The 16,287-nt window shown below is 43.7% G+C and overlaps 1 protein-coding gene across 3 annotated transcripts in view; it reads left to right on the top strand.

Annotated features, from left to right (window-relative positions):
- LOC126283468 (dipeptidyl peptidase 1-like) overlaps positions 1 to 16,287 on the top strand; it is a 93,825-nt gene that overhangs the window by 54,758 nt on the left and 22,780 nt on the right. For all 3 annotated transcript variants that reach the window (XM_049982277.1, XM_049982295.1, XM_049982287.1), the window contains 2 exons: positions 3,503 to 3,689; positions 14,048 to 14,159. In XM_049982277.1, coding sequence (XP_049838234.1) covers positions 3,503 to 3,689; positions 14,048 to 14,159 — 299 coding nt within the window. The remainder of the gene's footprint in view (positions 1 to 3,502; positions 3,690 to 14,047; positions 14,160 to 16,287) is intronic.

A 16,287-nucleotide genomic window follows, 5' to 3' on the forward strand; every position in this document is an offset into this window, starting at 1 on the left:
TCGCCACCAGCGCCAATCTTGTCTGAATGCTCTGAAAAGCTAATCGTTTGCATATCACAGCATCTTCTTCCTGTCGGTTAAATTTCGCGTCTGTAGCACGTCATCTTCGTGGTGTAGCAATTTTAATGCCCAGTAGTGTATATTAAAGTGCAGCTACTCACAGAGATCCAATGTGGGGTTTAAATATCGTATGGCAGCGAAACTTGGTGGATAATCTAATGCGTTAATGCGGAATCGATTTACAACGGAAAAAGTAGTTCCAGTTTTCGCCATCAGTTTCAAGTCTGGTGCAGTGAATGAAAGAAACCAGAGAAATGTTTCCACATGTAATGGATGAGGAACGGGTCGCGGGCAGAGAAGGTAAACAAGACTAACGTTGGCTTTATTATTAACCGCTGCTAACACAGTTTTTTCAATATGAGCACAGGAGACATTGACGAGATATTGCATCCTTTAAACAATATGACCAACAGTTGCTCGAAGCAGTTCCGGTGGAATTTGAGCAGTGTTCCTGAATACTGGCCTTCCGATCAGGTAGAGACTGAGCGTGTCCACGGTAAGCACGTTCTTTTAGATATCACGAGAGCCAAAAGTCTCAACGATTCGCCGTGCGGAGTGGCCGCGCTGTACGAGGCGCTATGTCGTGGGCTGCGGGGCCGCCCCCGCCGGAGGTTCGAGCCCTCCCTCGGGCATGGGTGTTTGTGTTGTTCTCAGCATAAGTTAGCTTTAGCAGTGTGTTAATCTAGGGACTGATGACCTCGCCAGTTTGGCCCCTTATGAATTCACAAACACACAACGATTCACATGGCGTGATCTTCCAGGCCAGGCATCTGGAAAACCTCTGGAGATGACGCATTTGTGGTATGTTGCATAGGCAGATCTTTCACTAGGTGTTGCGTTCTTCCACAGCAGGAATCACGTGCTGTACAAGGTCTTGATACGTGTGATGGTTACCGTGCACCTGATAGGCCCTCTGGGTATATTCTCTTCCTAGAATAAAGGCGCTTATGGGTCCACCCCACACAGTGCGTGCAGTGGCTTCCCGAGCACAGCGCGCGACGAAACAGTACCCCAAATTCGGCAGTTCTGTGTATTCACTTCACTCTGTAGTGTAAAAAGTGCTTCGTCACTCCATAGAATATTGCTCAGTCACATGTCATCAACTCTGCCAAGAACCAGAGAAAAGTCAGAACGTTGTTGAGGATCATGAGGTTTCGGTTATTACACCGTCTCCATCTTGTACGGATACCAGTATAAAATAGACTGCAAAACTTTCCGTACTGTTGACCGTAGGATGCACAGTTCTTGTGACACTGCACGAGCACTAGCACGGCGTGGGGGACGTGCTGCGTGGTCAGTTACAGTAAGAGTAATCTCGTCAATAACTTACAACGGGACAGGACGCCTTCCTCCTCCAGGTACCACGCCAAGCTCAGTCGTGTCTTCTAATTTCATTATCATCTTCTTTAAACCACTTAAAGGGATCGGGCCCCTCTTCGGACCTCTCAGTTGGCTATACTCTCTCAAAGCAGCACTGTAATTACTGCCGTTCACATAGAACAGTTTCACTAGCACCATACTGTCTCCCTTCTCAGTAGGCATACTGTCCACTCACTTTATGGTTTGTCGAATGACAGCACGAATGCCTTATCGTCATGTGAACAGTGCACATAGCTAGATTTGTACGTAATGGCCAAAATTTGAACTAATTTTTCTCCAGCGTAAAGCGGTTCTGCATTAACGCATTAGCATATCTACCAAGTTTTGCTACCATACGATAATTATATCCGACGCTGGACCTCCGTGAGTACCTGCACTTCAGTTATAAACCACCTGATATCTTTATTTCTCTTAAATATACAATTACATTCTCTGCTACAAATTTCCTTCCAAAACTCTAATTTTCACGCAGTACGCCACCCATTTTTCTTTCTATTCTTTTAATATTATTGTGCCACCTACCGAAGTAGGCGGCACAGTGATTATCACACTGGACTCACATTCGGGAGGTCGACTGTTCAACTCCCAGTCTGGCCATCGAGATTTGGGTTACACGTAAGTTCCCTAAGTCGCTTAAGCTAAAGGCTGGGGTGGTTCCTTTCAAAGAACTCGATCGATTCCTTCTTCAATCAGAGCCTGTGATCTGTCTCTTATACATCTTCTCTGACGGGATATTAAACCCTAAATCAACCTCCCTAACTTATTCTGGCCAGCAGTTTACAAACGTGATATTTGCGATGCTAAGAGTCTGGCGCTTTCGCGTTTATCAAATAGTTCAAATAGCTCTGAGCACTATGAGACTTAACATCAGAGGTCATCAGTCCCCCAGAACTTAGAACTACTTAAACCTAACTAACCTAAGGACATCACACATGCTCGAGGCAGGATTCGAACCTGTGACCGTAGCAGTCACTCGATTCCGGACTGAAGGGCCTAGAACCGCGGCCGGCTCGCGTTTATCCGCACTTGTCTTATTTGCTACTGTAGTAATGTTTATCCGGATTTCTGACTGTCAATCTCACGTTTGATTGATTTGTGCTATTCACTGAAATAACCTCTTTGGTTCCTACATCACCCGCAGATTTCAATAGTTCTAAAGGTTTATCATCGACTCCTGTTGACTTGTCAGAACACTCCGTGTTCTGTCAGCTTAACGGATCACCAATTTCTTCCCTAATGACTACCTCCTCGTCTTCTATCAAACTTTGAGACAGTTTCTGCCCATCGTACATGCCTTTGGTATACCCCTGCCATTTGTCTGTTCTTTCTTCTACATTTGAGAGTGGTTGTCCATTTCGTCACGTAGGTTAACACACATAAATTTTACTTATCATTTTCACGTTTATTCTTCCTGTGTGTCGCTTTGATTTTTCATACTTTTTCAATATCTTTTCATGTTTTTCTCTTTATATATTATCCTGTTTGCATTTAATTTTAATTTCATTCGTAATCAACACATGCGGCTGCATTCCTCGTTCTTTAGGTTCCTATACTTTCTTCTTCCATCTACAAGCTCAAATATTTACTAAGTCACCTGTGGTTTTCTTCACGGGAAAGCCTTAAGCAACACATTCGAGCCTTCTTTACTTCTGCTTTCGATGTACCTGACGTATCTAGTTGCCCTAATTATTTATTTCCTTCTTATATTTCATTCTTCTTCTCCTTAACTACTCTCGACTCTTTTGCTCAGGCCGTTGTTCACAGCCTCAGCGAGTTTCCACTTTGTCTTCCTCTGTCGTGCTTTTCTGTATTTCATTTCGTCATACGCTCATTTCATCGTGCTATAGGATATGGCATGAGACCAGGTCCATTCACGAGCGTTCTTTGCAGTCTAGAATTTGATTCATAAATCGTTATTCATGCACTATGTATCCCAGTTATCACTCTACATAAACAGCTGCAACATTCTTTCTCAGGAAGGTTTCTGCCTACGACCAAATAGCATACTGCTGCCATGTCATACGCGAGCTAGCCTCAGTAAAGTTCACGCTGTGTTTCTCAGGGACCAGGCAAGTTGCGGCAGTTGCTACGCCTTCGCATCGGCTGGCATGATCGAGGCTCGACTCCGTATACAGACCAACAACACCGTCCAGACGGTCTTCTCCACGCAGGACGCGGTCAGCTGCTCGCAGTTGGCCCAGGGCTGCTCAGGTGGATTCGGCTACTTAATAGCAGGACGTTACGGCAAGGTAGGTGAATGGCAATATTTCAATCTGAAACAAGCTACAAATACCTTCTGACTTTTCGGAGTTTACAAAGAAATAAAAAATGTAAGCCAAATTCTACTATGAAGAAATAGCAAAGGAATCATGTTCTCGTTGTTGTTGTGGTACTCAGTGCAAAGACTGGTTCGGTGCAGCTCTTCATGCAAGTGTGTCCTGCACCAGCCTCTTCCTCTCTTTAACTACTGCAGCCTACATTCAACTGAACCCGCTTATTGTGGTCGAGCCTCTTACTCCCTCTACAAGTTTTGCCGTCACACCTCCTTTACGAAATTAACGATTCCTTGCTGCATCTTCATGTTTCCTCTCCAGTCCATTAGCTAGCCATCTTTCCTTCACCGTTCTTGTGTAACACCACAGTTCAAAAGCTATGTCGTTCTAGTCCGTATATTCCATTTCCATATTAGGCAACACGGTATATAAATACTTTCAGAAACCATTTCCCAACATTATATTTATATTCGATGTTAAAATATTCATCTTTTTCAGAAAAGCTTTCCTTGCTATTGCAAGTCTTTATATTATAACCATATACCACCGCCATTGTCAGTAATGTTGCTGTCCAATTAGTGAATCTCATCCACTGAGTTCAGTGTCTCATTTCCTAGACTAATTACCTCGCTTTCATATGATTTAATTCGACTACGCCCCATCACCTTTGTTTCACTTTTGCTGATATTCACCACACGCTCAGGTGACAAAAGTCATGGCGTACCCTAATACCGTGTCGGACCTCTTTCGCCCGGCGTAACGTAGACTCAACAAGTTATTAAAAGTCCCCTGCAGAAATATTGAGCCATGCTGTCTTTACAGCCGTCCATAATTGAGAAGGTGTAATCGGTGGATGATTTTGTATGCGAACTGACTGCTCGATTATGTCCCATAAAAGTTCAAAGCAATCGCGAACAGTTATGGCGCAATGACATGGCTCATTGTCATTCATAAAACTTCCATCATTGTTTGGGAATTTGAAGTCCATAAATGGCTGCAAATGGTTCAAATGGCTCTGAGCACTATGGTACTTAACATCTGAGGTCATCAGTCCCCTAGAACTTAGAACTACTTAAAAATAACTAATCTAAGCACATCACACATATCCATGCCCGAGGCAGGATTCGAACTTGCGACCGTGGCGTTCGCGCGGTTCCAGACTGAAGCGCCTAGAACCGCTCGGCCACAATGGCCGGCGACTGCAAATGGTCTATAAGTAGCCGAGTCGACGATCGCTTCAGTTAGACCGGAGGAGCCAGTCCATTCCATGTAAACACCGGCCACATCACTATGGAGCCACCGCCAGCTTGTACAGTGCCTTGTTGACATCTTGAGCCCAAGGCTTCGCGGGGTCTGCGCCACACTCGAACCCTTCATCACCTTTTATCAACTGAAATCGGGTCTCACCTGACCAGGCCACGGTTTTCCAGTCATCTGGGGTCCAACTGATATGGTCACGAGCCAATGAGAGGCGCTGCAGGGAATGTCCTGCTGTTAGCAAAGGCATTCTCATTCGTTCTCTGCTGTCATAGCCCACTAACGCCGAATTTCACCACCGTATCCTAACGGATACCTTATTCGCGCGCCCCACATTGATTTTTGAGGGTATTTCTCAGTGTGTGGTCCGTGGTGGGAGGTAACGCCTGAAATTTTATATTCTCGGCACACTCTTGTCACTCCGGATCTCAGAATATTGAATTTCCTAACGATTGTCGAAATGGAATATCCCTTGCATCTAGCTCCAACTACCATTCTACTTTCACAGTCCGTTAATTCTCGTCGTGCGGTCATAATCACGTTGGAAACCTTTCCACCTGAATCGCTTGAACACAAGTGACAGCTCCGCTGCCCTTCTATACCTTGTGTACGTAATGCTATCATCATCTGTATATGTGCATGTCGCAGTCCCATGACACATGTTACATCAGTGTATAACGCTTTATCAAGACAATATCTATTCCACTCAAGTAATCTTCCAAACCCTTGGCCGTCTCTGACAAAATAACAATGTCATTGGCAGGCCTTAAAGTTTTGATTTCTTCTCCCTGATCTTCTCTCTCCAAATTTGTTCTTGGTTTCGTGAAGTGCTTGCCCAATGTACAGACTGAATAACATGGGTGATCGGCTATAAACTTATCTCTCCCCTTCTGAGCTACTGCCTCCCTTTCACATCCTTAGGTTCTTATGACTACAGTATCGTTTCTGTATCTTCCTTCCTTTCTTTTAGTTAACTCCAACTAGTTTCGAGAACTCTGACATCTTTTATGGCTAAGAAAAAGAAACGAACATTATATGAGAACATTAAAGAAGAAAGGGACACACTGAAGAACACAAAAAAACACAAGCTACACATCTTTTTCTTACTTTAATTCCAGTTCTACATTGTCACCATGACGTTTGTTGGAAGGTTGTCAGAACCGGTAACTTTAATGTTCTGTCCCTCTAAACGAACATTAAGCTGCTCTGTGCCCCTTATTCCTCCTTACAAAAGCGAGCCTCATCATCCTTCTGAAATAGAGGCCTGCGCTTCGTGAGCGAGATAGTTTATCTTCGTGTGGTGTAAGAGTGTCACACATTGCTTGAACAAAACTAACTGCATCATACAGTCAACATTTGATTCTGATTCTACCGCGTACAATGTTTGGCAGCCCAGTCTTCATTAAAAATAACAATGACAGGATGCACTGGCATAGATTATTGCTGACCGATGTGACATTCGCTTTCGAAATCTCCTCATACTTTGTATATTCTTTACCATTAAGTTATCCCTTGGGAATCTTGCTTCATGAAACACACGCCTTCATGTTGAAAGGTACAGTGACCAATTCCTAACGTCTGTTTTAGTAGTATATACAAAATAGAAAGAATATCATTCCAAATCTCTATCATGACATTACCACTTACATTATTCTGAAGCCTAACTCTACAAAAACCACAGAACAAGGTGTCGCAGGACGCAAAAAATTCCCTTTCCCAGTCTTAGGTGGTGCCCCATCTCTAATAACCTCGTTGCCCGCGGGATGTTAAAATATAGACTTGCTACCTTCCTTCTTCCTAACGAGAAAGAGAACTACGGTTAAGTCCCCCTCCAGTTAGCGTATAGCTCAGCCAGGTTTCCATATGCAACTGAAGTGGAGCCGCACGATCGCCATTCGAGTGACGTCATCGAAGTTGCTTGTGGAATAGCCACGTTACTGTTGCGTCACTAACGTCGCTTTAATTTTATAGCGCCTCATTCCTTAGCCTCTTATCTATTAGCAAGATTCAGCTGCCACCTCGTGGCTGAATTTCGAAGCACCATCGCCGTATTCTAGTTTTCGAGTTAGTTAAACAACTGTACAGTGAATTTGAGAAATGAAATAACAAGGTTTCTGGTGTCAGTATAATTTCAGTTTGTGGGTTAATTAAACACCAGTGAATTTGAGAACTGTAGTAACAAGGCTTCTTGTATCAAAATAATTTCATCTAGGCTGTAGCTGTTAGTAAAGCAACATGAACGTCCAAACATTAACTTTATTAGTAAAGCCAATGCTTCAATCGTCTCCCAGTTTTTTTTTTTTTTTTCTCTATGAGTCACGCCGTCATCTCTTTCCCTATATTCGCTAATTGTGTGTTATCACATTCCTCTTTCCCTCCCTCCTCCACCCTGTTCTCCACGTCCATTGACGCTAGCACTCATAATTAAAATCCTACCTTACCGTATCTCTAATTATTGTAGTATTTATCATGTGCGAAAATAAACTATATGTATTTTATCTACTATTGTAATTTTTATTTTCTAAATTTAGTATAAGAGACTTACTGTAATATATGCAATGTAAAATACATGTAGAATGCCTGGTTACGTTAAATAAAAAGATACTGTAGATATTCGTACATGAAAATACCTCTCCAACATGAATGCACGCATTGTAATGCTGCATCATGGAATCCGGAAGTTTTCCGAAATCAAAAGTTTCCCTGATTTAGTCAAAGGCAAGAATCTCTTCGATGGTGTCCACTGGAGTCGCGTAGACAATTTTCTTCAATGCCCCCACGGATAAAAATCTATATGCGTGTAATACCTGGCGAAAGACCTCGCCGGGGAACTGGACCACCTTGACTAATCCACCTCTGCCGATACATAACATCTAAATGCTCCTGTATCGCAACAGCAAAATTCAGGAGTGCGCCGTCAATTTGGTACTATATTACCTGACGAACCGCCAAAGGAACTTCTAAAAACAACGGAAGGATGTTTACATGGAATGCTAAATAAGTCCATCCGTTTAAACTCAACGAAGAGTCACCTGCCATACCTGCCCAAATGTTCACGCCAAACTTGTGCTGGTACGACTTCACATATGTGATACGTTTATTTCCGTCATACCAAAATGTAGATGTTTTGAGAGATGAATGGCCCTTCTCTGGTGAACTTTATCTCGTCTGTCTACATCACTTCCTCTTCGAAATTTAGAATGTCAAATGGTTCAAATGGCTCTGATCACTATGGGACTTAACATCTGAGGTCAAAAGTCCCCTAGAACTTAGAATTACTTAAGCCTAACTAACCTAAGGACATCACACACATCCATACCGAGGTAGGATTCGAACCTGCAACCGTAGCGGTCGCGCGGTTCCAGATTAAAGCGCCTAGAACCGCTCGGCCACACCGGCCGGCTTTAGAATGTCGACGCATTGATTTAAGACCCACAGGGAACAATTATTCCTAGAAGCGCAATCCTCTTCCACCAAATCTTGCACTTCCTATAGGTATTACGGAAATATGTATTTGTCGCGTAGGACTTCCAATACTACATCGTGTGAAACCTGTAGCGAAAAACAAACGGATACATATCACCATGTTTAGGTTTCAGGCATACTATAAGAACACCGCATTAACCTTACTTACTCCTGACGAATTGCCAATGGCCCTCGAGCTGGTAGCAGAATTTGAAACAACCATATCAAGAACGTTTCCTTCAAACTGGATAGTCCACGCGTAATGTTGTGCAGCGTCATCTTTGTTCATAACAGAACTCCCGGTCTCCCTTAACTGTCTAACGACTACTTGGAACGTATTCGCACTTGGAATTACGCAGTTTGGCAATCTTGTGTTGTAAATTGCGCGGCCTCCAGTGCATTTTGGTCCTGCGTGCCGTATTCTAAATGCATATAGGCATATACGTCGAAGGAATGCCGATAACGCGTTATGGAACCACTACGTTCGCAGCTGTGGAAATGTGTGTCATGCCTACCTTTGTCATTGTCCCATCTACATCTCCATTTGCATCTACATTGATACTTCGCAGTCCATCTTACGGCGAGTGGCGGAGGGTACTCCGCACCAACACTAGTCTTTTTCTTTTCTGTTCCACTCGCAAATAGAACGAGGGAAAACGACTGTCTGTGTGCCTCCGTATGAGCTCTACTTTCTCATATCTTACCTTCGTAGTCCTTATGCTCAATGTATGTTGGAGGCAACAGAATCGTTCTGCAAACAGCTTCAGATGTCGATTCATTAAATTTTCGCCGGCCTGTGTGGCCGTGCGATTCTAGGCGCTTCAGTCTGGAACCGCGTGACCGCTACGGTCACAGGTTGGAATCCTGCCTCGGGCATGGATGTGTGTAATATCCTTAGGTTAGTTAGGTTTAAGTAGTTCTAAGTTCTAGGGGACTGATGACCACAGATGTTAAGTCCCATAGTGCTCAGAGCCATTTGAACCATTTTTGAACTAAATTTTCTCAATAGAATGTCACCGTCCCTCTTGGGATTCCCGTTTGAGTTCCCGAAGCATGTACGTAACACTTGCATGTTATTCGAAGCTACCAATAATAAATATAGCAGCTCGTCTCTGAACTGTTTCGATGTCTTCCTCTAATTCGACCTGATACGGATACCAACCACTCAAGCAGTACTCCAGAATAGGTCGCACTAGCGTCCTATATGCGGTCTTTTTTACAGACGAACCATACTTGTTTAGAATTCTCCCAATAAAACCAAGTCTACCATTCACCTTTGCTACTACAATCGTCACATGCTCGTTTCATTTCATATCGCTTTGCAGATATTTAAACAACGTGACTGTCTCAAGCAGGGCACTACTAATGCTGTTTCCGAGCATTATGAGTTTGTTTTTCCTACTCATCCGCATTAACTTACATTTAGTACACTTAGAGCTAGCTGCCATTCGTCACACCAACTAGAAATTTTATCTAAGCCATCATGTATCCTCCTATAGTCACTCGGGTCCGACACTTTTATGTACACCACAGCATCATCAGCAAGCAATCGCAGATGGCGACCCACCCTGCCCGCCAAATCATTTGTGTATAGAGAGAACAACAGCGGTCCTATCACACTTCCCTGGGGCACACCTGATGATACCCTTGTCTCTGCCGAACGCTCGTCGTCGAGGACTACATACTGGTCTCTATAACTTAAGAGGTTTTCTAGTCAGTCACATGTCTGTGAATTTGTTTCATACGCTCGTACCTTCTTTAACGGCCTGCAGTGGGGCACTGAGTCTAACACTTCCGGAAATCGAGAAATATGGAATCTATCTGTTGCCCTTCACCAATAGTTAGGAGTATATCGCGTGCGAAAAAGGCAAGCTGAGTTTCGCACGAGAGATGCTTTCTAAAACCAAGCCGATTCCTGGACAGAACTTCTCTGTGTCAAAAAAATGTATTATATTCGAACTGCGAACATTTCAAGACTTCTGCAACAAATGATGTTAAGGATATTGATCTGTAATTTCGCATGTACGTTGTTTTGCTCTTCTTAAACACAGGAGTCACTTCCACATTTTTCCAGCAACCGCTTGGGACTTTGCGCTGGGATAAAGATTCGCGATTAATGCAAGCTAAGTAAGGAGACAATGCCATACAGTACTCTTTGAAAAACGCAACTGGGATTCTATCTGCACCTGGTAAATTTTTGTCTTCAACTCCTTCAGTTGCTTCTCCACGCCAGGGGAGTCTGTTCGATGATCAGACGACGGTATATTTGTACGAGTCCCCCGCATGAACTAGTTCTTAAACGTGAAATTCAAAACTCCGACTTTCGTTTTGCTATCTTCAGTTGCCATACCGCATTGGTCAACAGGTGACTGGATGGAAACATTAGACCCACTTAGCGATTTTGCATAGGACCATAATTTTCTCAGATTCTCTGCCAAATCTTTTGCTTAGTTATGACGGTGGTATAGTTGTATGCTTCACGCAAAGCTCTTTTCACAGACGCACGAATCTCCACTAGCCTTTAGTTGTCATCATTTGCGCGTTCTCTTTTGAACCGAGAGTGCAACAGCATCCGCTTCCTCAGCAGTTTCCGAATCTCGTTATTAAAACACGGTGAGTCATTTCCACTCTTAATCCACTTACCAGGCACATAATTTTCCAGATCACGATTTACAATCTGCTTTAACTTTCACCATAATTCCTCTTCGTACGCCTTGCTGGAACTAAGTGAAGTCAGTTCACCGTCTGAGTGAGATGCTAGCAAGTGCTTATCTGCTCTTTCTAGCAGATATTCTCTCCTAGTCTTCTTAACTGATTTATTAACTTAAGTGACGGTAGTTGCTATAATGACATCATGATCGCGAATCCCTGTTTCTATACTGATGTTATCGATAAGGTCCGGCCTATTCGGAATTACAAATTCTAAGATATTTCCATTGCATGTGGGCTGCCGAACTAGCTGCTCAAGACAGTCTGCACAAAACGTGTTCAAAAGTACTTTGCATGACTGTCTGTCTGTACCCCCTGCAATGAATCCATAGACATCCCTGTCTACTCTCGGCAGGTTAAAGTCGCCTCCAACTAGCAACGCGTGATCTGGATATTTACGCGCTAGTGACCATAGACATTCTTTGAATGACTCTAGAACTGTCACAACAGAACCGGGTGACCGGTAAAAACATCAAAAAATTAAATTGGTTTCTCCTAGACCTGTTATGCTCGACCAGATAACTTCACTGTCACGCTCAACTTCGACGTCAATATGGACAGTATTTTTATCAACTGCAGTGAACACTCTCCCTCCTACAGATTCTAATCTGTCTTCCCAATATACGTTCTACGACTCGCTAAATATCTCAGAGCTTTCCATTTTGGGCTTCAGCCACCTTTATTTCCCGAGAATAATTTGAGCGCCAGAACTTTCTTGGAGGGCAGTAAATTTGAGAACTTTGTTACGAATATTTCGACAATTTTCTGATTAAATTTTGACAGCGAAGTGTCTTTACTTTGAAAGCAGTCTGTCTTCCCTTGCTACATATTGTCCAGCGAGTGTTCATCAGAGTACCTCAAATTACTGCCTAGCTTAAAAAAAAAAAACTCTCATGTGCACTCCACAAGTACTCTGCTACCCGAGTAGCCGCTTCCTTTTGTAGTGCACCTCTGACCTATCAAGGGGAGCCCTAAAAATCCCCACCCGATAACGTAGATCTAGAAATCTGCAGTCAAGACCTTCGCAGAGTCGACGAATCCTCTGGCCGAGACTCTCTACTCGGCTCCAAACCAAAGGACCCCGATCAACTTTGGGAACAATGCTGCAAATTGCAAGATCTGCTTACACCTCACGTGTGAGGCCAGCAGCCATCCCCACTGCCTCCAGCCGCCTGTATGAACTGAGGATGGCCTTAGAACCCATGCGACAGGCACCGTTGGTGCCGACATGAGCGTCAACTTGCAGAAGACTGCACTCTGCATGCTCTATAACAGCGGACCACCTCCACATCTCAGATGAGGCCCCTCCAGCAGACATACCGAGTGCACATTGGCTTTCTTTCCAGCCCTAATCTGCGTAAACGACTCCATAACGCGCCTGCCGTTGGAGCTCTCGATAACCATTAAATCCCTCTCCTCGTCTGCCGCACTCCGCTGAAGGAACGGTCCCTGTCCACTCATACAATGAAGAGGTGTGGCCAGACTTCGGCCCTCTGCCTCGAGCGACGCGAGCGTCTTACCACCCGCCACTCACTTTGCTGTAAGGGCATATCAACCGCGTCACGTAGACTAGGAGGTGCCTCGGTAGCAGAACCCGTGGGAGAAACAAGCAACACCTGAGGTGTTAAGAGTGACGCGCCAGATTCTCTGCCACTGCAACAGCCCGACGTAGCAGCTTGAAAGAAAGTGACCGTAGCATTCAGCTGTTCGCGAACTGCGGCTAGCTCCTCCAGCGTCTGCACGCTGCATGCACACATCCTGCTCCTCCTAGCAAGACTAACAAAAAAATGTAAACTGTAAAAACAGATAGATCCAAAATCTGCAACTTGCTACTCCCCTGATGTGTCACCAGTGGACGCTGACGCCTCAGTGAACCAAGAGTTCGCTGCTGACTGTTCGCAAGGAATGAAAACTGCGCTACAGACTGCCCGAATTTACACTTAAAAACTATGGTCTTACACCTCGTAAACGGAAACACGCAAGAAATTCTCGAAATATATTACGAGGAAAAGACAGTAAAACATAAACACTTAACTTGGCGCTCTGTAGACGTGTTTCAACTGGGAGCTGGAGCCCTCTTTCCATGAGCATTCACAGCTAAACAAACATTTCCGACAATGATAGACTACCTCAATACCATTTCCGAACTTGATCAAATGACTAGCAGATAAAAGTGTGCTACAAAAGTTGGTACCAGCAATGGAACTTGTTCTCTTAGCGTAGAGGTTAGCGCAGGAGACTCTTGAACCTTTGGCACGGATTCGATTCCTGCTACCACAACTATTTGATTTTTGTATTGCTCTCTTGTTCGGTTTCAGCTAACCAACGGAAGAACACATTTGGCCTCTGGCAAAGCACGACGACCTGACTGGCTAACTTCAGTGCTAAATAACTCGGAAATAGCGCAACGTATCGAATTTTTTTTTCTGAACAGTTAAACTGGCCGGCACGAAAAACGCAACACTTAATAAATGATGTGTAATCATTGTGCAGTTATTTATCTAATCAAAGTGAAACACTTCAACCAGCTTTGTGAGATGGGGAATGTTATTGGCGTTGCTTTGCAAGCAAACAATGTAGTGTTGATCTTTTATTGCACAAGCGTTAGCTGTTGTTTCCCTCACAACCTTGAAAACACATGGCTGAATGTGAGTGAATAAGTGACAGTAAAATAATAGTTTACTGAAACAACTGTCTTCGAATAAATTTTGTTCATGAGATTATTTGTAGAATTATTTTCTGCAGTATCTCATACGATGTTAAACTACAAACTAAGTAAAATGAGGATCATGATATTGTACACTTTGGCATCCCTGATCTGCTGCTGATGCAGTTCTCACGTATCAGGAAGCGCCTACTGCAAAAGGAATGTGAAGAAGCTCTTAACGCTACCTTTTTTTCAGGACTATGGACTCGTGGAAGAGTCTTGTAATCCGTATCAGGGAATAGACGCACAGTGTACCACTGACAGCTCCTGCCGCAGGCATTACGTTTCTGACTACACGTATATTGGAGGTAAGGCGGTGAAACCATTGCTGAATATTGTACGTAAGTTAATGTTTTTGTTAAGATATATGGCCAGTTTCAGTAACTGACCTTTTTTAAGTTATTTCACTAAAGGAGAAAATAATTTGTAGACTTCCTTCGGTCCTAAAAGGACCGTGGTTCAGTTTGTTTGTTTTCGGAAGCAACGAATGTGCCCATCTCTAGTGAACTGATTCATTGCACGCTTAAAGTTCTAAGTGTTTGAAATAAAATTTCTGTCTCTTTACAACTAGCTGTCTTCGCGGCTAGTTCATTCCGCCTCTGTTTGCCTGGATTTTGTGTTGCACGTCCAGTCACCAAGGAGTCAGTGTCGTCTGAAATAAGTTTCCACTGGCAAGAAGTGACGCCATTTCTTTGAAAACCTTCTTACATTATATTTTCCAGCTGGGTATCTGCCCTGATGAAGTTCTCCGTACAGCAGGGCCTTAGGTATCCGCATAACATCCATGTCTGATATATCTTATTACCAATTCTGTAGATGGCAGCTAGTTAGTTAGTTACTTGTTCCATAGATCATTTAAATGATACTTTCGTTGAAATAATGTGGAATGAGTCAGTTTACAGAATATGTATATATCATTAATGTTAACATTAATGAATAAATTATTATTTTAGTCCTACTTATGAAACTACTTTTTTTCTCTGATACCAGTTTTTAAGAAGAGATTTGTCATTAGAATAGAAGGAGTGCCCAGGAGAAAGATTTTGAATTAGATTCAAAACTTGCTTCGCTACCTGTCAGACATTTTGTGTTATAAGGCAAATAATCAAAAACGTTTGTTGCTACATATTGAACTCTTCTCTGAGCCACTGACAACTTTAACAAAGGTAATAAAGGTCATTTTTCTCGCTTGTGTTGTAGATACGTATAACACTGCTCTTGGCAGTTTTTCGATGGATTATTTATGACAAATTTCATTCACGAATATATGCATTGTGACAGCGTAGTTAAAATGCCTATCTCCTTGAAGAGGTACCTATACGACGTCCGTGGGTGAGGCAGCCAGTGATGCATGCTAGGTATACGTTAATGCTTCAGAATATCAATCTTGGAACTTTACCCTCTCACATCACTTGCAAAATTCTTGTCCTGCGAGGTATGTCAAACCTTCACTACCTTAAGTTATCGTGTACCTTAGCGCGCTGATTATGTTGCCACAAAAGGAAACTACAAACATTCGTTCTCGTAGTTATCTACTGGCTTCAAATGGCTCTGAGTACTATGGGACTTAACTTCTGAGGTTGGTTGATTGGTTGTTTGGGGAAGAGACCAGACAGCGTGGTCATCGGTCTCATCGGATTAGGGAAGGATGGGGAAGGAAGTCGGAAGTGCCCTTCCAGAGGAACCATCCCGGCATTTGCCTGGAGTGATTTAGGGACATCACGGAAAACCTAAATCAGGATGGCCGGACGCGGGATTGAACCGTCGTCCTCCCGAATGCGAGTCCAGTGTCTAACCACTGCGCCACCTCGCTCGGTGTTCTGAGGTTATCAGTCCCCTAGAACTTAGAACTACTTAAACCTAACTAACCTAAGGACATCACACACATCCATACCGAGGCAGGATTCGAACCTGCGACCGTAGCGGTCGCGCGGGTCCAGACTGTAGAGCCTAGAACCGCTCGGCCACTCAGGCCGGCTAGTTATCTGCTGCTTCGTACGCTTTTCTGCAACATAGCTATAACATTTGCTTCTTTCTCAACGCGTAATGACCTCAATCAGCTTCAAGCAAGACTTTATCTCCAGAATGAGATTTTCACTCTGCAGCGGAGTGTGCGCTGATATTAAACTTCCTGGCAGATTAAAACTGTGTGCCCGAGCGAGACTCGAACTCGGGACCTTTGCCTTTCGCGGGCAAGTGCTCTACCATCTGAGCTATCGAAGCACGACTCACACCCGGTAATCACAGCATTACTTCTGCCAGTACCTCGTCTCCTACCTTCCAAACTTTACAGAAGCTCTCCTGAGGCAAAGGTCCCGAGTTCGAGTCTCGGTCGGGCACACAGTTTTAATCTGCCACGGAGTTTCAAAACTTTATCTGTTAGGACGAATCTTAAATGCTTGGAAGTACACTCCTGGAAATTGAAATAAGAACACC

Source organism: Schistocerca gregaria, chromosome 1 (assembly GCF_023897955.1).
Source record: "Schistocerca gregaria isolate iqSchGreg1 chromosome 1, iqSchGreg1.2, whole genome shotgun sequence".
Taxonomy (NCBI): Eukaryota; Metazoa; Arthropoda; class Insecta; order Orthoptera; family Acrididae; genus Schistocerca; species Schistocerca gregaria.